Source organism: Quercus suber, unplaced genomic scaffold (assembly GCF_002906115.3).
Source record: "Quercus suber isolate HL8 unplaced genomic scaffold, Cork oak 2.0 scaffold_137, whole genome shotgun sequence".
Classification (NCBI taxonomy): Eukaryota; Viridiplantae; Streptophyta; class Magnoliopsida; order Fagales; family Fagaceae; genus Quercus; species Quercus suber.
The window spans coordinates 181,675-206,643 of NW_027069599.1; the positions used below are offsets into that span (position 1 = coordinate 181,675).

The window sequence follows — 24,969 nt, forward strand, 5'->3', positions numbered from 1 at the left end:
CTTCACAGAAGAAGATTCATCAGCATCCCACTCATCTAATTAACCTTCCAGTTCTGTACTTCCACCAAGACCCCCAGTGAAAAGATGTAAACCCCCAGGAACTGAACAATTTGTGACATCGTGGGGCGTATCTAATGATAGATTACGCAACGAAATATCAACTTTGTAATTGCTACTCCATCAGGAGCATGAAATCCAGGTTCTCTCTTCAGGCTCTCATGCACGAGTGGACAGTCAACTGGTTGGAAGCCAGAATACTTGTATTTTGACAAAGCCCATAACTCAGGTAGTTGATCATCATATTTCCACTTCTCCCCACCGAAGGCATGTTTACATATGAGTTCAATAAGTACAATAGCAAATGAAAACTGATCTGCTCTCGGCCCCCAATCTCCTGTTACAAAATTTTTTGGTAAGTACTATAGTAAAATTAAAAGAGGGGGGAAGTACAATTGGAATGCCAAAAGACTCATGGGTCCAAGTTATTATTCTACGGTAAAACATAACTTTAAACAACAAACAGAGACAGGAAATAAAAGAGAACAAAAGGGTAAACCTAGTCTCACACTCACAGTCAGGCTTCCTAATCACTCCTATGGTTTGCACATCCGAGAAATGGTTGCCCACTAAAGAATATAGAACACTATAAACCTGATAAGTAGACTCCAAAGAATATAAATTCCCAGCGTTCCCCAATAAAGTAGGTCATCAGGCCTTTCATCAACGCTAGTGTTCAACCAAAAATACAACCCTTTACATCCAAGTTAGAGAGAATATTCAAACTTGTCACCTAGTGTTCATGTCGCATAATTAATTGACCTAGCGAATATATATACATAAGTAATAAACATTTTCTAAAAGTGCACGGAAAGTGTGTGCCACCCTAGTACACAGAAGGAAACACGAGAAAAAAAAACCCTACTAACATCTAATGTTTTATAGCTCAAAACATCCAATATTGAAGAAAAAGTAAAGCAATTAGTAGCAACTATCAATTTGTATAAAGTTACAGAATTAAGAGCTTAATATCTTGCACTGTAAGTTCACCTTTCAAATGTACAGGAATTCCATTAATGCCAAATACGCCACTAAGTGCCATTGGCCCAATGCCACATTCCAAATCATCATAACTGATTTTAGTTGCACAGTTTCTCTGGCAGGAAGAATAGGGTCAGTGTTTAACGGTAAAAATAGGTGCACTTGGATTTAAAAGTCGTTGAATCAACCAAACATAGCTTGGGATTGAAACAATCAAGAAAACTCAGATTTTAGGTTGCAGTTTTTGAAAGCTATGACTATTACTCTTGAAATATTGTTCTGGATTCATATGTTTGAATGCTAGTTGAAGGGGCAATGAGTATTTATCAAAGGCTTCCTAGTTTTAGAAAGTATGTAAACAAGAGATTTAGCTTTTTCATAGCATGTTAGGATATGAGATAGTTAGAGCTTAAACAAATCACAAGGAGGCTAAAATAGACAAGATAGAAGGAAGAATCTGAAAACAAAATGATACAGGACAGAAGGTTTGAACTAAGAAGTCCTCAGGGTTTCAGTTTCAGCACCAAAAACTTTATTAAAAGGACTGCTGACAGGCTGATACTAGAAATTAGGTGTTAGAAAATTGAGAAATTCATACTAGAAATTCTCAGGGCATCTCACTTTGATGCTTAGACGTTAAAGTGATAGAGCTTATAGGTAGAGAACAATTGAAGTTGCTGAAGAACAACTTCAAGCTGTAAAACAGCAAATATGAAGTAAAGAGATGAAGGAAAACAGAATAAACTAGGGTTCTTAGGCATCAAACCTAATGAGGGGATCGGATACATCTTGCACCAAAATTTTAATAGCACCGTACCACAACGTGAGCATCACACAAAGCCAAAATAATGTGACTTCATTCATCTCACTCCAGATAAGACAATTAAAGCGTCATTCATTTCAAGTTAAAAGCTTGCCCAGTGAACAAGGAACCCAAGCAAACTTGCCAATCAAGTTCAACTTGACAACCAGTCAAAATCTATGATGGTTGACCAAGACTTATTATAACTAGAAGTCAAAAAGTCTAGCAAAACAAAAACGTCCACAACCAGAATGCAAGGAATTAATGCCTCAAAAAAGAACATGCACACAACTTTAAATACTGAAATACATTAATACGAAAATGGAGATACCTGTCTTGAAAAAACTGCTGTCTAAATAGGGAACATCTGAGATTAACATGACGTCCTAGTTCAGAAGATGCTGCTTTTCACCAAGAGCTCCACCAGTTAACATAAAAAAGTCGAATAGCACTGGATTGAAATCCTGTGAAACAATGAAGATCAAATCACACCAAATTTTAGAATCCTTTTGCTCATAAAACAAAAGTGAGTCTATTGAAAGCATGGAAGAAAACCAAAGATGACCTGATCAAGCATTATAAGTGCAGGGTGAACAAAGTGAAGTAGGTAAGGGGGATTCTGACAATGCAAATGCTCAAGCACACGTGCAATCGCAGATGCCACCTGCATTCTTTGTTTCCATGTTAAATCATCTGCAAATGCAATTAAAGCACTTTTCATTTAGTCTTTTCGATGGAAATGGGCATCAATGGTTAAAGTTCATACTTATGTAATGCATGAGTCAGATGAACAAACAGCAAAAATGTCACAACACACGAAGATTATAATATATATATATATACACACACACACCTGATCTTACCTTTGTCAGTGAGGTTGATAAGAGTATCCTTTGATCTAAGATCATAGACAACACCAAAGTGGTGATCTTCAACTTCACAGCAATATCCAATCGATATTACCAAATTGGGGTGATTTACAACATCTGGATGTGTCAGAAAAATGCATTCACTCTACAACAACAAAGATGATTCAAATCAATTTTATTTTCTGTAGTTCTTCTTTTGAACATAACATGTAGTAGCGGTAGTAAATAATAAATGAAAGAAACATGCGTAATGTATATACATACCTCCAGTCTGGTAAGACCATAATTAGGATAATGTTTGGCAATTCTTCCAATATCAGGGTGAAGCCATATCTTGACAGTAACTTCTTGACCTTGCTGAGTTTTTCCCTTATAGACTTTCCCGAAATTTATCTTTCCAATAAAGTTTTCTTCGCTAAAGAAGTTGGTTAGGAGTTCCAAATCCCTCCAGCAATATTTTTTTGGTTTGCAATCAGCAGAAAATTCCATCTCTGCATAATTTTTTTAATCGAATGTTAATGACTTAATTAAGCATTTTTACAGTATGATTATAATCCTCAGAAGTAACATGACACAGCTAAAAGGAATAATATGTCAACTCGCTATGATTATTATAATATATATAATAGAATGCATTGGGCAACAAGTCATATTAATGGAAATTGTCATACTAGAAACCAATCACACAACAAAGAGCCCTTTTAGCTCAATTGGCACAAGTGACAAAACCAGGAATTTTTTCCAAGAGGGGCTAAGGTAAATATAATAAAGTTTTTAAGGGTCTATTTGAATACTGTTTATTTTGCTAATAACTAAAAATATTGTAACAAAATAATTTTTTAAATGTGTAAATAGTGCCGTGGGACATATTTTTAATGAAAGTTTAGTTGAAAAATGAGGTTTGTGAGTCCTGTGAACAGTGCACGGGACCCACTAGAACTTAGTTAACGCACTTCGCAAAAAAAAATGAAACGCTAGACGTGGAACGCAAACTTAGGGGGTGTTTGGATTTATGATTTCCATAACTCAATTCTCTATTTCCATAACTCATAACTCAAAAATGGTTGGACCCATAGCAAAAAGGTTGTTTGACAAACAATAACTCTGTTTCCATAACTCTGTTTCCATTACTCAATTTTCTGATTTTTGAGTTATGAGTTATGAAAACTGAAAACACATTTTGGCTATTTTCAGTTTCCATAACTCATAACTCAATGACATTTTTGTAATTAAACACACATGGGGGACTCGCTCAACCACAACTTTTGACCAATCTACATTTTTTTTTTCTCTCTCTCTCTCTCTCTTGGTTCGGTCAGTTCTGGGTTTCTTTTTTTTTTTTTCTTTTTTTTTTTTTTCACTGGGTTCGGTCTTCAATTTTGGGTTTCTTTTTTTTTTTAATGAGTTTTGGTGAGTTTGGGTACTTGGAAAAAAAAAACTGCACTGTATGACAGGTATGGGACCCACAAACAGTGTGAAAAATATTGAGTAATGAGTAATGAGTGATGGTGCAAACAGGTAGGGTATTTTAAGTGATGAGTGATGAGTAATGAGTGACGAAAATTGAGTGATGAAAAAAAAAAATTTTTAACATGGCCTTAGTATCCAAATGGGTACTAAGTGAAAAAAATTCTTTAGTTAATAAATTAACTTTGACTCAACAAAGTTGTGCCTTGCGCTCCTTTATGGCATTAAATGGTTCTCCATAAATTATTCACAATTTGAAAATTTGAATATTGAATTTTATAATCTTTCAATTTCTTAATAAACAAGTCTATAACAATAATTTAATTTAATTGGTCCAGCCATTAATATCAATTAAACAAATAATTAACAAAAATTAGTATTATTAAATTATAATAAATTGCTATAATATTGTCTAGAGAGTCGTTGCTTAGTTAGAAATTACACAATTGTTTGGTAGTTTGTAATTGATTCTAAACTAATTTTTTTTAGTAATTTCTATATGTGCAGTTAGACAAAACCAAACAATTGTGTAAATTTATCTCAATAAAATAATCATACATGATACCTGATCAAATATAATTATATAATATAATAAACAAGCAGATACCAGTAACTTATTCTGGGAAAAAAAAAATAGTACAATTACTCAAACCGTTGTTATCAAATATAAACATCAAACCAACCATAACAAGCCAGCCACAAATATCAAATTAAAAAAAAAAAAATGTAGACTATAAAAAGATGCTAGCGGTTGACTACTTGTTTATATTTTAAATCTAATAAACAGGATGTACTACAAATATCAACTACTTGTCATTTATAACAGTCTAACAAACTGAGTTACCAAAAAAAATGCTATATAACTAAATAAGTTTGATCTGTACTTTTTTCTAAATATTTTCTAAAATTATGCTATTTGGCAAAAAAGGCCAAACAAAAACTCCTAAACTAACCACAAGCACTCAAAACATACCAACAGAGAGAGATACAATGGCCACTTTCGTTGAGTCTGCCTATAATGGCCACTTTCGTTGAGTCTGCCTATAGTACAAACAGTGAGTTGAGTTGTGGAGGCAAAGTGTTGAGATGTTGCAGCGTCTGGGTCAGAATTTTTTATGAGTTTTTTTTTTTTTTTTTTCAAATAACATTAGATCTCTATATATATGTGTTTGTATTTGGATGAGTACTTATTCCTGATTTACATAGAAGAGGAATCCTAATTTTGTAGGGATTCTTTTTCTTTTTCCTCATATTGCGGATGAGATTTGGTGCTTGGATTGTATTTTATACGGGTTGTTTCAACTATCAATTGATTTTTTTTTTTTTGATATTTTCTTATCTCAGAATCTGGGGGGCCGGTAAGTTCATTTCCCTAACATTCATAAAATTTTCCCATTTTATCAGCAATGTCAATGAAAAACCACTGCACATTTTTAGTGCGATGGTCACTCTAACTATAAGTATTTATAGGGTGTGAGGGGCATAAGCCAGAGTTCAAGTCTCCAGAAGAGAGTCTCACACACATATACGCTTAAATTAAGCTAGAGTTGAATTTCTATTTTGTTTTTTAAAAAAAAAATCAATGGAAATTTGAAAATTTAAGGAGCTATAGCTTGTGATAAATTATTAGGTCCACTAGAATTATAATGCAGGCCATTATAAAGAAAATTATTAGATGATATCACATTTGCATGAATGATAGCGTTTTATTGGTTAGGAGGACGTACCTAGCATGGACATTATCTATACTACTATTTATCTACTAGCCTCATCACACGTGTTTCATGTGTGCGATGAGACTTTTTTTTTGGTTTAGGGTCATAATTTTTCACTCATTAATTCTAATTTGAGGTTTATATGTTTTTTCACAAAAATTGCACATTTAAAACTACTAATACGGCTAGAAGTGTCATAAGGCTAACTACAAAAAATGAATGTTATTTTGATGTTCAATTTTTGTAGCTAGCCTTATGACACTTTTGGCCGTATTAGTAGTTTTAAATGTGCAATTTTTGTGAAAAAATGTATAAACCTCATATTAGAATGAATGAAAAATTATGACACTAAAAAAAAAAAAACCTCTTTGTGTATTTGTTCAATAAAATTTATGTAACTGCTAATCACCAAAATAGTTAAAAGTGTAATGAAACCTAGCACCAAAAAAAAAAAAAAAAAAAATCTATGATAGTATTGAAGTCATTGTGTGGGTACTTTTACTTACAAGGCTAAGAAAATAAATTGCATTCCAATCTGAACAACAATTTGTATTATTTGATCTCATCCTCTATCTCTGTATTATTAACAAAACAAAACAAGTCAAAAAAAAAAAAATATATATATATATATATATATATATGTGTGTGTGTGTGTGTGTGTGTGTGGTTTGACAATTTAACAATTTAATGACCACAGTCATATTTATAATATAAAAATTCTATATTTGATTTTAAAAGAAAAAAAATGTTAAGTAAATAATAAAGTTTTATCCATCATACCTTGCATTTTATCTTAGTGGCACTTTCTAATCCCTATGTGAAGCATTGGATATGAATTCTACCCCACTTATTTTCTAAATTTGTGTTTGATCAACTAAAAAAAAAAAAAAAACTACTTAGTATGATATTTGTGGATAAAGCCTTAAATACAATCTCTCAAACCTATTGCAATCCTGTTTGCATCTTCAATTATGTGCCCAAAGACATCACATACAAAGCAGAATTAATGAACTCCAATCTCTTAAACCTGTTGCAACCATCTTTGCATCTTCACTACTATGCCCCAAAGATATTACAAAGCAATTAATGAACTACTAAATTTATTTATTTATTTTAAATTCCCTGTCCAACTTTGTTAAAGGTGAATACTGATTGTTGGTGGTGCATGAACTCATCCTTGCACTATTTGCGTAGTTATTTAACCAAGTGTTAGTGCTTGCACTCCAAAGGAAACTAATTAAAAGATATATTAAGGGAGCAATATAAGTGGAATTGATTAGAGGATTATTTCTCCTATATTTTCCTTTACGAGTAATTCTTAGGTACTCTCGAAGCACGAAGAATGGTGCTCCCCCCTCTCATATTCATGATAGAGTCCATTCATTAAATTCATAGCAAAGTTCATTATAAATGTGAAAGGACAGAGCACCATTTATTCATAATTTGAGAATATCTAAGAATTTTCCTTTACCGGAGTAATTCTTACCGGAAAGGAAGTAGATAGCTAGATCCAAAAACCTTCCTTTCCGTTTCCCCAAAAAAGATAAAACTTAAAATATTAATATTAATTTTTAATACCTAGTATGAGATGAATATGGTACAATTCATAAATTATTTTTTGTGTAGTTAATTATTTATTAATGATGGGGTTGGCTTCAAAAAAAATGATGGTGTTGCAATCCATTTATTTTGGAGATAAGATTTTATTTACTCTTAATAATAAAAGGATTAGATGAAAATTTTAGATTGTAATCAAATTAAGATTTTTATCAACATAGAAATTATAAGAGAAAAAGATAAGAACAAAAAAATTTATATCTATTTTTTAAAATAAAAAATGTACAAAATTTTAACAATTTGGTGCCGTCATTTTGCGCAACTAAGACTTCTAAACTTAACTTTTATTATATAGTATATAATAAACTTTGCTTCCCTGGCTAACACTTTCTCCCTAGCTCTCAAAACCGTCCTTCTTTTTCTTTTGTTTCTGTAGAGATTTCAATTCAATGGCTAACAAAGACAAATTAAGATCAGGACAACGATGCCACCGGAGTTATAGAGATGATTCATCACGTAGAAAATTTGCTTAGAGAGTTAAGGATAACGATGAAGTAGCTTATTAAAAGTATCAAAGGAAGTGAAGCTTCAAAGGTGAGACGCGACTTGAGTCACTGAAGAAAGATCTTGAAGCTATTGGGACGATGTTCAGTGAGTCGATGAAGGAGTACTTTGAAAAAAAAAATGGAGTGATAATCTTGAATTTGGTAAATCTTTCGATGTATGAAAATTCCATGAGCCCAAGGATCACTCTCAGTCACAGTCAACCATGTAGAGTCAACTACGTGGAGTCAACTCCGAAGCATGCACAGAGTTTTTTTTTTTTTTTTGGAGAAAACATGCATAGAGATCTAATTTTTGCACGAGGTTTCTTCATTTCTACCACTTATATTTATGTTTATAGTTAAGTCTCGTTTATATTTATGTTTATAGTTAAGCCTCGTTAATCTAATAAAGAATTTCATCTCTTATGCTATTTGTATGACTTATTTATGTTTATAGTTAAGTCTCTTTTATCTAATAAAGAATTTCAGTATAAAAGTGTTATGAAAATGTTATGAACACTACTTAATGAATTTTAGGATAGTTGATTCTTTGAACCCACTTCAAGTTGGGATAGCATGACTAATCAACCCATCTTGGGGTAAATAGGATCTTCTTCTTCTATTTATTTATTTTATAGAAATCTCAATCTCCAAGTTATCATAATGAAATAAAATAATAGATTAGAATTACTAGGGATGACAATTTTTTCCCGCCTCGCTTAACCTGCACCTCCTCACTTCGTCCCACGCAAATTTTTCTTGCCCCGCAAAGGTGGTGGGGCAAGATTTTAGCCTCACATCACGGGCAAAGCAAGGATGGGTTTAGAATTTTTAGGCCCACCCTATATCAATATTAGCTTATTTTATTCTACCAAATATGGTTCTTTGGCTTTATTTTGTTATATATTATACTATGAGATTTTTTTTTTTAATGATTATCTTGTTAAACACTTGGATATATTATTCAATTTTTTTTTTTTCTAAAAATTGATTTGATTTGATGTGATAAAATTAGTTGTAATTTCAAGTATACTTTTATTAATGAAATAAGGTTCATTAAAAAAATTGGACTAATTGTAGGGCATATTAACAAACAGTAGAGTTTTACGGGATGGGGCGGGGCTTTGCAGGGCCCCAAGGGGCAGGAATGGGGCAAGATAAAACCATACGGGGTAGGAACGAAGATCCCATCCTTCAGCACAGCCCCGCCCTATTGCCATCCCTAATTGGAACCCACCACAATTAAAAGTAAAGGTGTTGATTATGTTTAACAATCAATATATAATAATAATAATAATATAAAAGCAACAAAGTTTGCATTTATATCAAAGTATTAATTCATTAATATCTATAGTTGTGCATTAATTATTTATATTAAATGAATTTATATGATTATTTTTATAAACTTTATGTAAGAGATAATTTTTAGTTGGAATAAAAATAATAGAGTTAGAATATGACATTTTTACTCATGTTTATTTACTTTGACAACAATTGACACAAAAGCCATAAAAATTAAATATTTGTAAATTCATTAAAATTAATCTTAATCCTTTGATTAAATTTCTTAACTCCTTTATATATTTATTTTGTTATAGTGTAATGAAATTTTAATATCATTTTTCTAAGATTTATATGAGAAACTTTTTTTTTTTTTTGAGAAACTATTGAAACATGATATCACGCAACAATTGAAGCAATGTCCAACAAAAAGGGAAAAATTAATAACACATAATTAAGAATGTAAAAAAAAATGAAGGATATATGAATTTTTTTAATAGGCATGAAACATGCTTATCTATATTAACCACTATATCATGTAATTTTCAATTTATGAACACATGTATATAGTGTGATCAAATCACTACACTATTCTTTGTGTCTTTTTATTTTGTCTAAAAAATAACTAAAGATTAAAATTTTTTACCAGGAAATTTATTGAATTTTTTTTTTTTTTAGTTGGGGGATCTGAATCATTAATGTCACCATTAGAATTTCATGTGCCAACAAGTTAAGCTAAAAGATTTTTGATAAAACTTATTGAAATATTAGAAAAAAAACTAATAATGAATTGCATCATACAGCATGTGAGAATTCAGTTAGTTAAAAGACAAGCTTGAAAGCAAAGTTAAACCCCCAAGGATGGGAGTGGAGACAAGATAGTTAGTGTCACACCCCAAACCCCAAAGGGTCCAAAGTATGAGAAAGACGTCTCAAAGTACCTATAGATTTTTCCTTTTTGACAATTCAATCCACAAAAATCATATCAAGTGCCAACATCAAGAATTATCATAATAATTCCATTGAATATACTCTCAAAGTAAGTCAGAGCTCTAAGTAATAATTACAAAGATCATTGGCCACAAAAGAATAGAGGTCTGAATAAATAATTACATACCATCAGTTTGTCCCATCAGTGGGAATAACGTCATAACCACTATAATATACAAAAGAATGAGTCAAGTCTATACTAAGATGTACACCATCTAATATACCCATTACAAAAGTTCAGCCTTCATCAATAGTTAGTCTAACTACTGTTAGCCACCAAAAAGCTGTCTCAAAAGACTGTTGCCTACTTTGAAAAGTTTATAAATAATGGAATGAGACAGAGCCTAATAAGTAGCATAATTAATAGGGGTGGAGGAAATGCAAGTTTCATCACCAAAAATAATAATATGACAAGAATGATTTAATAATGAAACACAAAGTTTCTCAAAGTAAATACCTTGAAACTATATACTATAATATGTGAGCACCAACAATATAATTTCCAAAGCCATAATATCTAACATAAGGTAAATTATCACAATTATACCACACTACCACATAGAGTGGTTAGGGGATCCACCCATCTACAACTAGCATGATATTGTTGTCTCTGGTATACAGACTTTTGGCCTCATGGACAGCAGCCTCACCCATACCCTTAAGGTTTTTCTCTCTCCCCATGGGCAGTAGAGAGAGCATGTCAAATAGGACCTCTCTTGCGTGTGGTCTCTTGGCCCCATGGACAGTAGCCACACCCACACACAATCAAGAAACCTCTTTGTCCCATGGACAGTAGGGAAGAACACGTCATCCAAAGTGAAAGGGCACTGACCTGGATTTGATTCCATTGTCACAAAGACCACGGAAACTAAATCGGGTGATCACCAAGAAATCACACATGGCATGGTGTTAAAACCCCATAAAGCTCACAAGTATACATTTCCTTTCAAATACATAGTTTATAACTAGGTAGTTTTAGAAAATCTTAAATAATCTAACTTCTACAAAGTTTGTAAGGTTTTCAACTTCATTCTTGTCAAGAGATTTTCTATCAATTTCCCAAATAATATAGACAAGATAAGCATCTCTAAATTTTTCAATATACCATAAAATCAATGATTTTCTTAATTAAATAAAAAATGCTCATTTTTCCATATTAACAATTCATATATTTCCCCAAATGCAATACCAAATATGATGCATATTCATATATATATATATATATATATATTAAGGTTACGACACAATAAATACCAAATATGATGCATATTCATATATATATATATATATATATATTAAGGTTACGACACAATAGTTTTTAGGAAAATATAGTTTCCATAAGTAATTTCCAAAAACGTGTCTAACCCAAAAACATTTATATTACGTGGTTATTTTTCAAAATCCCATTAAAAAGCTACTTATCTCGCAACTGCAAAATCCTAATTCTCCATGCTCCTAGGAAATTAGCTAGAGCCTAAACAATATCAAGTAAACCTATCACAATAAGCATAAAGCTTGAAATTATATCTAGCTACAATTTAGGAATTGCAGAAAGAGCACTTAATTAGGCAATCCTAGTATTTAATCTCATCAATAATAATATATCTCACTTCCAAAATTTCTCAACAAATTGATTCACAAGGCATAAACTCCAATTTATAAAGTTGATCACATTTAATATCATCTCCAACATTATGACTAGCTTCCATAAACTTTACACTACATCATTAAGAGACCTATGAAAGCAAAATCAAAATATCATCCAAGACAAGAAATTTAGAACTTCAGCTAACTCCAAATAAACCCAATAGCAATGGAAAAATTAAATTTACCAACCACCACATGTGATAACTTAAAACTCCTAAATTTTCCACCGTACATAAACCTTAAGTGGTCATCATTAGCACAAATTATATACCCAATCATCAAATAATTCCACCAATACAAAATCCATACATAAAAACACATAAATATCACTTCCAATGCTCATAAATCACATGAGTATCATTATTAGAGCTTAGGTGAAAAAATAACCTAAAGCAAAAATATAAAACCCACCAAAAAGATTTGAAATTTTTACCTCAAAAAAAGGATGTGAAGGTGTGAGTTCACAAGAATTTTTCGGTGATCTTGCCAAAAAAATGATGATGGAAATGGTGATATGGAGGTGCCGACAGGAGAGTTTGAAGGAGTGAAGAGGAGTTCTACCAAAAATGAAAAAGAAGAAAAAGAAAGAAAAGAGAAGTAAGGAAGTGAGCCGGCCAAAGGAATGAAAAGATGAGAGAAAAAGGAGTGATGGGTAGTGGGGTTAGGTGGGGCACGTGGGAACCCAAAAAAATTTGATCTTGACCCTTTTTATTTTTTATTTTTTTTATTGCTGACTAGGATGTTACAGTTAGTGTCCCATGAAGGCCCAAGGAGAAGAGACAAGACCATATGGGGGGTAGAGCTGGTGGAAAGAAGCTTCTTGAAAGGGCATACCTATCCCCTCCACATTGAATGTCCTGCAACAACTTTATTAGCTGCATTAATGAAGAAATGACACCTGAACTGTGACTTCATAAATAGTAGGTCCTTCTACCACCTTCAATAGGGCTTTGATAGGGGAAGTATCATGAGAAAGGCCTAGAGGCATACAAGTGGAGGGCTAAGATGCAAATAGGAAGGATATATAAGGGGGGAAGCCTCCCAGATGAGGGGAATCACTAATTCTGGAGAAAAATAGAAAAAGAAGGAAATAAACCGTGTACAATTGGCCTAGAACTTGTAATACTTATAAATAAGAAATTAACCCTCAGACCAACCTGAGGAGAGCATTACTTCTATTCACTATTCAAATTTCTCCTTTCTATCACTCTTGTATCGTCGGCTGTATCCCAAAGATTAAGTTTAGAATCGCACTTGAAGTATCTTTCTCACTCTCTTAGAAATTTTATTGTTGGGCTTGGTATAAAGGGCAAGGTACCACTATTTTAAGTGGGCTTGAGCCTTTATTTTCTGAGCACTTACAATTCATATTTGAAGGAATATATGGGTGATTTAAAAAAAAAAATAACTTTATTAACATAATAATAGTGATATTCTTTATCTAATAAAGAATATCACTCTTACTCTTAGTGAAAAGGGTTTATGTTAATCATTTTGTTGGGTTTATTATCTTTTGGAGAAGGATTAGGATAAGGATTAAGATTTAGCTAGAGTCTTATTATTTCTTTATTAATGTAAGCTATTTGTATGTGTTAACGTGTATAGTGTTATGGGCTTTAAGCCCAACTAGATTACTTGTATAGCACACATTATTGTACTACACTCTTACTTGTACTGCACTCATATGCCTCCTATATAAAGGCACTCATATATATTCTTTCAATGAGAAATACAATACAATCATTCAGTATTTCTAATATGGTATCAGAGTCATTGCTCTAACTTCTTGTGTCTTCTAGTTTTGTCTTTGTTGATATTTTCCGCTGTCTCGAATTCTTCGGCCAGTAATCCTTTTCTGTGCCCTCTCCTGACTGCTCCATCGCCACCAAAGGTGCCCAAGGTTGAATCTTCACCACCAGAAGCTCGATCAACGCCACCAAGATCACTGCCTCCATCGGATCTTCCACATCAGACCTCCGATTAAGACATAAGATATATCAACATGTAGATTTTCAACCGATCTACACAAATCCGCTAGAATCATCATCATTTGACCCTCCACACACCGCTATGCGCCGGTCAAAGATTCTGCAGCTTGTCCTACGTGCTTCACACACCTTCAATATAGCTCTGATCATCTCACCACTGCCGTTATCTCAATCGTCTTTCTCCGATATACATCATTGGAAAAGAATCGGCCTCATTGAACTCTCCACACGCTCTCATGCGCCGCTAAAGTATTCTGTAATGTTATCTATGCGCCTCACACACCGTCGTCCCACTTTTGCTGACGTCATTTGTGACGTCACTCTGCCACGTCAGCCCTGGCTAACGTCATCGTCCAGATTGCTGTTGACGTCATCCTGATGTCATCTTCTCTTTTGCTGACATCATCCTGACGTCATCTTCTCTTCTGCTGACGTCATCGTCCAGTTAGCCTGCTGACGTCATCCGTTGACTTTGACCTGGTTTGACCGTTGACTTTTTGTTAGAGTTGACTTTTTGCAGTTCAGTGCTTCTTACCTAGTTTTTCACGTAGATTTCTTTTTTGCAGTCCATTTTTGCATATTTTGCCTCTAAATGAAGAATAAGGACAGGTCTTCTTCTTGTTGCAATAATCGTCGCCGACAATCCAACAAATGTTTTTGCAATTTTTGCAAACGTTTTGGTCATAATATTGAGACTTGCTATCATCGTAACAATTCAGATGTTTCAATTTATGCTGCTACTATTGCTAACACTGAGAGTGTCCAACCAATGGCTCTCGTCTTTGCACAGTCTAAGTCTTCAAGACGCACTTTCACCATGTCCATGAATGACCTTAAAAACATCATCGCCAATGTCATTCGTATGGTTGGTAATGCATCTTATTCCTCTTCTCTCTCAGCTGTATCTGGTATGTCTCCTTCCTCTTGGCTTATGGATTCCGCTTGTTACAATCACATGACACCTCACTCATCCTTATTTTCTGAACTTAAACCTGCACCACACCTTCTTAATATTTGTACAGCAAATTGTTCCACAATGTCTAGTCATAATATAAATTCTGTGGGACAATTAGCTGAGTTGGGTTATTGCATTATATTTGATTATTCTGGGTGTATTGTGCAGGATCTGAGGACGGGACAAGAGCTTGGGACTGGTCCCAGAGTTGGGCGTATGTTTCTCGTGGACAACCTTCGTCTTCCACTTGATGCTCTTGTTTCTATTGTTGCACCTGCTGTAGTTTCTTTTATTCCTTCCCTTGCACTTTGGCATGCTCGACTTGGTCACGCTTCTTCCTCTCGGGTACAACAATTGGCTTCTAGAGGTTTGTTAGGTTCAGTTTCTACAGAAAATTTTACTGTGTTTCATGTCAGTTAGGAAAACAACCAGCTTTGCCTTTCAATATTAGTGAATCAATATCCATTGATATCTTTGACCTTATTCATTTTGATGTTTAAGGGCCTTCCTCTGTCTTTAGTATTGGTGGGTCTCAATATTTTGTTGTCTTTGTTGATGATTACTCTCGCTATAACTGGATTTTTAATATGAAACATTGTTCTGAACTATTGGAAGTATATTCTAATTTTGCAAAAATGGTTGAAACTTAGTTTTCTAGACGCATCAAAATTTTTCGATCTAATAATGCTCTTGAATACACTCAATATGTTTTCCAAGCTAATTTGCATTCCTATGACACTGTTTATCAACTAACTTGTCCAGGTACCTCTCAGTAAAATGGTAGAGCTGAACGAAAACTTTGTCATATTCTTGACACTGTTCGTGCTCTCCTTCTCTCTGCCAAAATTCTTGCTCCTTTTTGGGGTGAAACTGCTCTTCATGTTGTTCATACTATTAATCGCATTCCGGGTCTTGTTATCCAAAATCAAACTCCATATGAGCGCCTTTTAGGTCACCTCCAGACTATCATTACCTTCGCTTTTTCGGTTCTACTTGTTTCGTTCTTTTTCAGCCACATGAGCATAACAAATTTAAGCCTTGGTTAAGGCTTTGTTGTTTTCTTGGCTATGACAAAACTCAAAAGGGGTATCGGTGTTATGATCCTGTCTCTTATCGTCTTCGTATCTCCCACATGTTGTCTTTTGGGAATATCGCCTCTTTATTGAGCTCTTTCACTTCCGTGCCTCCTTGTCTTCCTCCTCTATCTTAGATCTTTTTTCCAGATAAGGCACGTATTCCTTCTGTAGCTGCTCTTGATTCTCATGTAGTTGCTTCTGATTCTCCTGTAGACTTCTCTATCCAACCACCAGATATCACTGATCCCTTTTCTAGTTCACCCTTTAATGAATAGGTGGAAGATGAATAGGTTGAAGACGAGCTACCCAACCCCAACCCTGAGTTTGGGTCCCTGCTCCTGTTTCGCTTGAAGATCTTGCACAAAACATTCCACCTTGTCACTCAACTCGGGTAAGATCTATTTCTGCACATTTACTTGATTATCATTATTACACTGCCCTTGCTACACTACACGAGCCTCACACCTATCGTGAGGCTTCCACTAACCCTTTATGGTTCATTGCAATGAAAGAGGAACTTAATACATTATCTAAAAACCATACTTGGGATTTAGTGATACTCCCTCCCGAAAAATTTGTGGTTGGTTGTAAGTGGATCTACAAGATTAAGACTTGTTTTGATGGGTCCATTGAGTGTTACAAAGCTTGTATTGTTGCAAAAGGTTTTACACAGGAGTATGGGATTGATTATGAAGAGACCTTTGCTTCGGTTGCTCGTATCTCATCTGTTCGTGCCCTCTTAGCTGTTGCTGCTGCCAGTAAATGAGGCCTTTTTTAGATGGATGTAAAAAATACATACCTTAATGGGGATTTAAGTGAAGAATTTTATATGCAACCTCCTCCTGGTCTCTCTGTTGACGCAAACAAGGTTTGCCACCTTCGACGTGCACTTTATGGCCTTAAACAAGCTCCACGAGCTTGGTTTGTCAAATTCAGCTCTACCATCTCTCGCTTGGGTTACATGGCCAGTCATTATGATTCTGCCTTATTTTTTCGTCGCACTGACAAAGGCATTATTTTACTTCTCCTGTATGTGGATGATATAATCATAACTGGTGATGACCTCAGTGGCATTCAAGAACTCAAGGATTTTCTCAGTCAGCAGTTTGAGATGAAAGATCTTGGACATCTCAGTTACTTCTTGGGTCTTGAAATCCATGGTCTTTTCTACTTTGCTCAGTCTCTTCTTTTTCTCTATGCATTTTTTGATACTAATTAGGCAGGAGATCCTACTGATTGTAGGTCCACCACTGATTATTGCTTTCTTCTTGGTTCTTCTCTAATTTCTTGGTGAAACAAGAAACAAACTCGTGTGGCCCGCTCTAGTACTGAAGCAGAATATCGTGCCCTTGCTGGTATCACGTCTGAACTCCTTTGGCTATGATGGCTTCTCAAAGACTTAGGTGTGTCTACATCCTCTACTACTCCTCTTTATTGTGACAACCAGAGTGCCATTCATATTGCTTACAATGATGTCTTCCATGAACGAACTAAACACGTCGAGATCAATTATCATTTTATCCATTATCATCTTGTCCATAGTGCTTTCAAGCTGATCTCAGTCTCCTTTAAAAATCAACTTGTAGATATATTCACCAAGTTACATCCTAAGGGACGCTTTCGTACTTTGGTTGACAATCTCAAGTTGATCTTACATCCACCTTGAGTTTGAGGTGGGCTGTTAACGTGTATAGTGTTGTGGGCTTTAAGCCCAACTAGATTACTTGTATAGCACACATTCTTGTACTACACTCTTACTTGTACTACACTCATATGCCTCCTATATAAAGGCACTCGTGTCTATTCTTTCAGTGAAAAATACAATACAATCATTTAGTATTTCTAACAGTATGGCTTCCTAAAATTTAGATTGATGAATAAATCATTTCATAGTGAAAGTGTTGACATAGCATTTATCTTACATGCGTATGGTCATGGTTTTGAAACTTGGATCGTTCAAAGTATCGAAAAAAAGGATGAGTGTCAAGATTTTAGAAAAGTTATAAAATATAAAACTATGAATATATTTGAAGCATTTTAATTATAATTATATATATATTCCTCCTTTTGAGATGGATAATTAAAATAAATGATATAATAAAATATTATTAATATTGGTTATATAGTAATGAAAGTAAATTATTCTTATGGCTTTCTTTTAAATCTACTTCAAATAAATTAGTTTGCCGCAAGGAGTATAAATAACCAACCATAGCTTAGTGGCTAGGGGGTTAATTAAAAATAGCTCTACCGGAACACCTAGGTTCGAGGAAATCCCAATCTCCAAGAGTTATCATAATGAAATTTCATGATAGCCCAATTTATACAGATTAAAAATTCCTAAAATGTTTGCTTCTTTACTTTTACTTATACTATATATAGTTATGCTGAACCTATTTTATCAAAATAAATCATGTGCTACACCAGTACAATGAAAGAAATTGCATTCTCTCACTTAGCCCACAAGCCACAACTAAACAAAACAAAGGGGAAGAAATAAGGCATACACTAATTACCCACACATTAAAAAAAAAAAAAATACTAAGGCATTATATTTATGTACTAAGGCATTATCGACTTGTGACTAATTACCCACACATTAAAAAAAAAAAAAATACTAAGGCATTATATTTATGTACTAAGGCATTATCGACTTGTGAAAATAAAGGTGGTTATAGATTTATTAATTACCATATACTAAGGCATTATGGCTAAGGTGCTGGCCCCTCATATGACAAAATAATAAAATAACAAACTATAACCCAGCAAAATTAAAAGTAAGAGTATTGTGAAAATGTTAGAAAATTTGTTGTGTATATAGAATTTCTGTTAAACAAACAATATTCCTATATAAACAAAGGTTGGTCTAGGAACTAAGCCAAGTGGTAGCGAACTTCAGGTGATGATGCGAGTGCGTAGTGTCAGTGTAGTAGGCCCCTCGAGCATACTCCTTGTACAACCAAGCGAATAACTAATTATAATTAATAAGTATTTCATTTGTTAGCTGGATAGTTATTTTTTGCTGATATGTCTTATATTTATTATATTTTGATACCGCTGACATAACATCATTTAATACCAAATACTTTCTCATTTATCTACATACGATTTACAGAGTATTATTTATTGCAATGCAGTGTTTAAAAATTGCTCTTTAACTATTTTTTTTTAATTTAAAAAAAAAATTGGGTGCTATGCTGGATATGTTTCATCTGATACTCTGATAATGCCATCAAAGTAATTTAAAATTAGAAAATGGGGCCTAAATACCTGAATTCAAATATTCTATCAAATTCTTTTTAATCCCATTTTATGTTCTACAAATTAGAACTTTTTAATTAATTCTTTATTGAATGCCTTTTTCTTATATCACCCACTTAATCTGGTTGTTCAAAAAGCCAAGGCCATCATGGTGAGATGCATGTTACACTATGATTTGAGCTCAATTTATCCATGTGCCTACCTTGCATTGTGGATCTTGGAAGTGGTGAATTTCAAGCACTAAAAAAACTGAAGTCATCTGTTTGATTAATGATGTTACTCTTTTGGTTTTATGTGACATCCTGAACATTTTATATATGTGGATCTCTGTTTTCAGGGTACATGTTATTTGTTACTTCCAGAAAGGATAGCTGGTATTGTATTTTTGAGTTGTGACATGTAATTTAATGATATCCTAGCTGTGCCTGTGTATGTTTGAGCAGTAAACATATAAATATACAAATTTGGTGTCCACCACCACCACCAAATGTTAGCTAATGGAAATTATATGCAGATAATGTAACTAATAATGTCGAAGCTAGTAAAAGTCAATCAACTATTGGGGGTAAGAAGCCGTACTAAGAACCTTGGACCTAAATACCAAAGCAAAGGCAATGAAGTATTCTAAGGGCCATTTGGTACGTGTGTTTAAATAACAAGTTTTAATTTTTTTAAAAATATGTATGAGTAAAAATACATGTAATGTTATTTAAATATTGAAAACATGTGTTTAAACACATGTACCAAACAGGGCTTAAATGATCAGGCTGCTATGACATCTTAACAGCTCATATCTTATCTCATGAGTCATGAATCATGAGTCCTTAAATATTCTAACTTTATTTTACATAATAATTATCAAAAACAGTTTTAGTTTGAAATAACATAGAGACGGAATAGTTTTCCTCTTTTAGATAGCAGAAGAAATAAATAATTAGTGTATGTTTGGATTAAAATGAAAAATTAAAATTATTTCACTATTCAACTTATTTTCACTACTATTCATGGGTTCCACTGTACTTTTTGATACTATTTATGAGCTCCACTGTACTATTTCAACTAACTTTTACCTTTATCTACAGTACTTTCAGCAATAATTTTTCAGTTTCAGTAAAATAAGCGGTATCCAAACACACCCTTAGTGCAGTGACACAATTTTTTTCACAATGTATGCTATGATTGACACATATAATAATACTATTTTTTTGGATAAATGTTGATAATTTTCATTTATTATAATTTAGAAATATATTTTTCAAACAAATAAAAATGATAAATTTTAGAGATAAGCAGTAACTGTAATTTTTTTTTTTTTAAGATGAAGAGAAAAAAAATCCTAAATTTTAAGAATTCTCTTTTTGAACTTAAAATAAAATTTGTTATTTGACATTTATGATCCAATTTTTAAATGAGGTTACCATTCATTAATGAGAGTATTTTTGAACCATATAAAAGTCCAGTTGAAAGAAAGAAATCCTCTTATATATAGTATAGATAACACTCACAATTCATGTAAGTGACAAAAATTTTTATTTTTTCATTTAAATTAATGTATTGTATAATTCTTGTTAAAAATTAAAAATCTTACGTTATATCCAATACTATGTTATTTAAAATTTAAATAATGTGATGTTTTGTACAAAGCCATACTAAAAATTAAATATTAATCATGAAATAAGTTCTCTTTATTTCAACAATTCAAATGTATGGAGAGGATTCAATTTTTTAAACATGCTAAGATTTTACTTTAGGGAGTCAAGATTAAAAGACAAGGCTGAAAGCAAAGTTAAACCCCCATTTTTTTTTAATTAATATAGATTAAAAAATAAATAGAACTTAAACAAAAATTTAATTGTTATAAAAATTATAATCTTAATGTAAACAGTAATTTAGTTTTTCACATCTAGTGTCAGTTTACTCAATTGCCCTTGTCAACTTATCAACACTTAATTGAGAGTAAATTTTTTTTAATTCATAATATTGTTTAAAGGAATAAACTGAATACGGGGAAAATTAACTTTACAAATGTTCATGCTTGAAGGAATATGGCCTTACTCAAGCTCCACTCTGCTTCATCAGTTTATCTCTTGAACCATTCAACACTATGAGAAGAAATCTCCATCTCTGTTACACTAAAATTATTTTTCATTTTATCTTGTTCTTCCTTGAAGCCTTCTGTCTCCTCTTCCATTCTTTCATCTTCATGCAATATATCGCTTGCTGAGGTCCTTCAGTTTTAACCAACGAACTCAATGAGCCTCGTCTCAATATAATCTTCTTCTTTCTTGAACCACTTGATTTATTTCTTCAAGACCTCAAGTCCCTTGCTACTGTTTCTAAAAGCTTCAAGATTGTTGTTTTTGTGCATCCACCCGAAGACCTTCTCTTTAAATATTGTTGCTCTTTATTTAGTACTTTGATCAAAGTCTTTAGAAGCTTGATTTGATTCTCACTTTTTGTGTTGTTTTCTTGCATGATCCATTTGTTCATCTTCAGGTCCCTTTTCTTGAGAATTTGTGAGCAATGTCATAACTATCTTTCTTAATCATTGTTGTTCCTTTTGTAAAGAACAAAGAAAACATAAATAGTATATCAGAGACTGAGGGAAAAGAGAGGAAAACAAAGTTAAGAGAGATAAACAAAAAGTACCTTAATTTTAATTCTCAATCTGCAAAAAAGTTTGGCATCTTTCTTGATCCCTTCAAGCTCCTCTCTACTCTTTTGTTCTCACAACGTTGGCAACGCTTGGCCAATTAACAATTCATTAAACCCATATAGAGGGCCAATATCACCACAGCTGGAGAGTTTCAAATTAAGGAAAAAAAAATGACCATAAGTAAATATATGCAAAACTCTTTTAGGGGATACACAAAGAGAGATTGACTTGCAGCAAAGGACCAAGCACACATGCTGCTGATACAGTCAACTTCCAAGGAATGATTTATAATTTATTGGTGAATCTGTCAAATATCTGCCAAATTTTCACAACCACTAAAATCAGTTATGCTTCTGACCATTATGTATTAACATTTTATCCTTCAAAATAGTCAGCATGCATCATTAAGTTTACTTCCAATCTACAAAAAAATTCGTACATACCTCATTATGAGACTTCCATAGGAAACATGGATCAGTAGAACTCCCGTTTATTGCTATGAGAATTCCCACTTCTTATGCCCATCACAACTGTATAAATTTTTAATAATCTGATGGTGAGGACTATCTAGGAAATAGGAAATTTCCAGCATGGAACAATTTCATGTGGACTCATCATATAAGCCAGTGATAGCTACCAATAATCCCCACAGGAACAGTTTCCATTCCTGAAGTGATGAAAGCGGCTAGAATCTCTTACAATGATCTCCCGCCCAACAATCTTTGCTATAAGCTTAATGGCAGAATGGCAATCGCCGCATACACGAAGATTCTTCATTACTGTTATTGTACTCCCCTCCACAGTACTAATTAACCCAAATACAATAGCAAGCCTCTCACTATGATAAGATAATGCCTCTTCCTTTTGTTCAACCTCAACATCATGCAAAGCAAACTTTTGATCTGGAACATATCCCAATTCCTTCAGCTTTCCTCCCAACCAGTCCAGTTTTTCATATATTTTTTCACTGAAGGGGTGGGACCTATCTCCAGAAAGAAATTCATGCCTCAGTCCCATTAGAGTAACCCAACTGGATCCTGCTTGTTTAACAACTCCACTATGTTTCATCTTCCCCCGTATCCTAGAGACATCACCCCATCTATTTGCAGAAGCATATAAATTAGATAATAAAACATAAGCTGCACTACAATGTGGCTCTAAATCAAAAATGTGTTTTGCAGCTCTTTCAGCCACATCTATGTTTGAGTGCATCCTAGAAGCACTAAGCAAAGCTAGCCATACCGTGTAATTTGCTTTTATGGGCATGTCATTTATTAGTTCTTCTGCTTCTTCCAACTTGCCACATCGACCTAAAACATCAACCATACATGCATAGTGCTCAAGCTTCACCATGGATTTATCCTGACTGAAATATTTGAAAAAGCATCTCCCTTTTTGTAACATCCCAGAATGGCTACAAGCAGAAAGCAACCCAGTAAATGTGATTTCATCTGGATCTACCCTTGCACGTATCATTCTGCTAAACAGAGTCAAAGTCCAGAAGCCACACCCGTGTTGTGCACATCCAACAATGATAGAGTTCCATGAAACAATATTCTTCTCATCAATATGTTTGAATATAGCTATGCCATCACTTATATTTCCACATTTCATATACATGACAATAAGAGTATTACCCACAAAGACATCGGTTTCCAAACCTAACTTAATACCTGCAGAATGGATCTCTTTGCCCCTATCTAGAGCCTCTAATCCACAACATGAGTTTAAAGCACTAGTCAAAGAAGACTGATTTGGAAGGACGCCAATCTTTATCATATCCCCAAAAACCTTCAATGCATCCTCATGCTTACAATTTGAACCATATCCCGTTATTAGAGCTGTCCATACTACTACATTTTTATGCATTCTGTCATGGAAAACCTTGCATGCATTCTCCATTTGCTTGCAATTTGCATAAAACGTTATAAGTGAAACAGATATAAATTCATCAAAATGGTACCCCACTTTAACTATCTGTCCATGAATCTGAACACCTAGATGAAAATCTAATATATTTGCACAAGCTGTCAATACACAAACCAATGTGGTTGAAGTGGGCTCCACACCAGAGCCCACCATCTTCCCAAAAAGAAATAAAGCCTCATCGCTCTTCCCATTCTGGTCAAGCCCACCAATCATCGAAGTCCACGAAATCACATTCCGACGAGGCATCTCCTTAAACAACTTCATCGCATCCTCAACTCTACCATTCCCACAATACCCATAAATCATCGAATTCCACGCTGCCACATCCCTCGCCGGCATCTCCCGAAACAAGCGCTCAGCCACCTCAACTCTCCCAAACTGCAAGAACCCACTAACCATCGTGGTCCAAGAAACAACATTTCTCTCAGGCATTTCGTCGAACAGCTTCCGAGCCATGTCCAAATCCCCACAATCCAAACACCCTTTCACCATCGAATTCCAACAAACTATATCTTTAACGGGCATTTCATAGAACATTTCCAAGGCATCGCCAAGTCTACCGTTTCGCGCATAACCCGTAACCATCATGGTACACAGAGTCACATCCGGAACCGGGATTTGGTCGAAAAGCACACGAGCTTCGTCTAATCTGCGGTTTTTTAGGTGATGGGAGAGCAATGATTTATAAGAGGGAGTGCTGGGCTGTGTGTGATTCACCATGCCCATGAAGCATTTGGAAAAATTAGAGCGTGAAACAGAAGAAAGTTGAAATTTGAATTTTCGAAAAGAAATGGCGCGAAATGATAACATGGCTAAGCGTTTGTGTTACTGTTACTGTCAGAGAATAAATGCAGTGTTGGAGAGGGCTTTTTTGTCTTTTTATACCAGTCAAACGCTCGGTTATTTAACATCGTTTTCAAATTATTTAAGAAACTAATATCTCGAGTATTTGAAACTCAATTTTACAGTAGCAACTTTCAAACTCGAGTTTCATGTGGAAACTCGAGTTCCAAAAGAAAAAACGCAAACTTTAATAACGAAGAAACAAGAAGGTAGAGATGTGGAGAAAAGAAACAACGCAAGATCAACAATGAAGAAGAAAGAAGCAACAACAACAACAAAGAAAAGAAACATTGTAGAGATCAACAACGAAGAAAAAAAAGCAACTTAGCAAAGAAGCAATGATGCAAAAC

General features: G+C 33.8%; 2 protein-coding genes and 1 long non-coding RNA gene across 5 annotated transcripts; all 3 read right to left on the minus strand.

Moving 5' to 3' along the window:
* Window positions 1-2,226: 2,226 nt before the first annotated feature.
* LOC112020858 (probable serine/threonine-protein kinase PBL21) lies at window positions 2,227-3,198 on the minus strand. The gene is made up of 4 exons (XM_024053424.1): window positions 2,974-3,198; window positions 2,704-2,854; window positions 2,406-2,533; window positions 2,227-2,304 (listed from the first exon to the last, which is right to left on the minus strand). Exons 1-4 carry the CDS (start codon window positions 3,196-3,198, stop codon window positions 2,227-2,229), a joined length of 582 nt encoding a protein of 193 aa, XP_023909192.1.
* A 7,074-nt stretch (window positions 3,199-10,272) lies between these two features.
* On the minus strand, window positions 10,273-12,521 carry LOC136068847 (uncharacterized). Its single transcript, XR_010630159.1, has 2 exons — window positions 12,345-12,521; window positions 10,273-11,132 (listed from the first exon to the last, which is right to left on the minus strand). It is a non-coding gene; the product is annotated as an uncharacterized LOC136068847 (long non-coding RNA).
* Window positions 12,522-21,119: 8,598 nt separating this feature from the next.
* LOC112020870 (pentatricopeptide repeat-containing protein At5g46460, mitochondrial) lies at window positions 21,120-24,593 on the minus strand. Of its 3 annotated transcripts, none has more exons than XM_065776602.1 (3): window positions 22,291-24,593; window positions 21,841-21,988; window positions 21,120-21,748 (listed from the first exon to the last, which is right to left on the minus strand). In XM_065776602.1, exon 1 carries the CDS (start codon window positions 24,584-24,586, stop codon window positions 22,481-22,483), a length of 2,106 nt encoding a protein of 701 aa, XP_065632674.1. In that variant the 5' UTR covers window positions 24,587-24,593; the 3' UTR covers window positions 21,120-21,748; window positions 21,841-21,988; window positions 22,291-22,480. The 3 variants fall into 3 exon arrangements, with proteins under 3 accessions (XP_065632674.1, XP_065632675.1, XP_023909208.1); XM_065776603.1 differs by having other exon boundaries at window positions 21,841-22,162; XM_024053440.2 differs by having other exon boundaries at window positions 21,841-24,593.
* Window positions 24,594-24,969: the final 376 nt, after the last annotated feature.

Excerpts from the sequence above, each read along its gene's own strand:
- LOC112020858 (XM_024053424.1), bottom strand. The coding sequence starts at position 3,198 with ATGGAATTTTCTGCTGATTGCAAACCAAAAAAATATTGCTGGAGGGAT. Across the intron at positions 2,855-2,973 it reads ATGGTCTTACCAGACTGGAG|AGTGAATGCATTTTTCTGAC; the intron begins GTATGTATATAC and ends TTGTTGTTGTAG. Across the intron at positions 2,305-2,405 it reads CACTTATAATGCTTGATCAG|GATTTCAATCCAGTGCTATT; the intron begins GTCATCTTTGGT and ends ATTGTTTCACAG.
- LOC112020870 (XM_065776602.1), bottom strand. The coding sequence starts at position 24,586 with ATGTTATCATTTCGCGCCATTTCTTTTCGAAAATTCAAATTTCAACTT.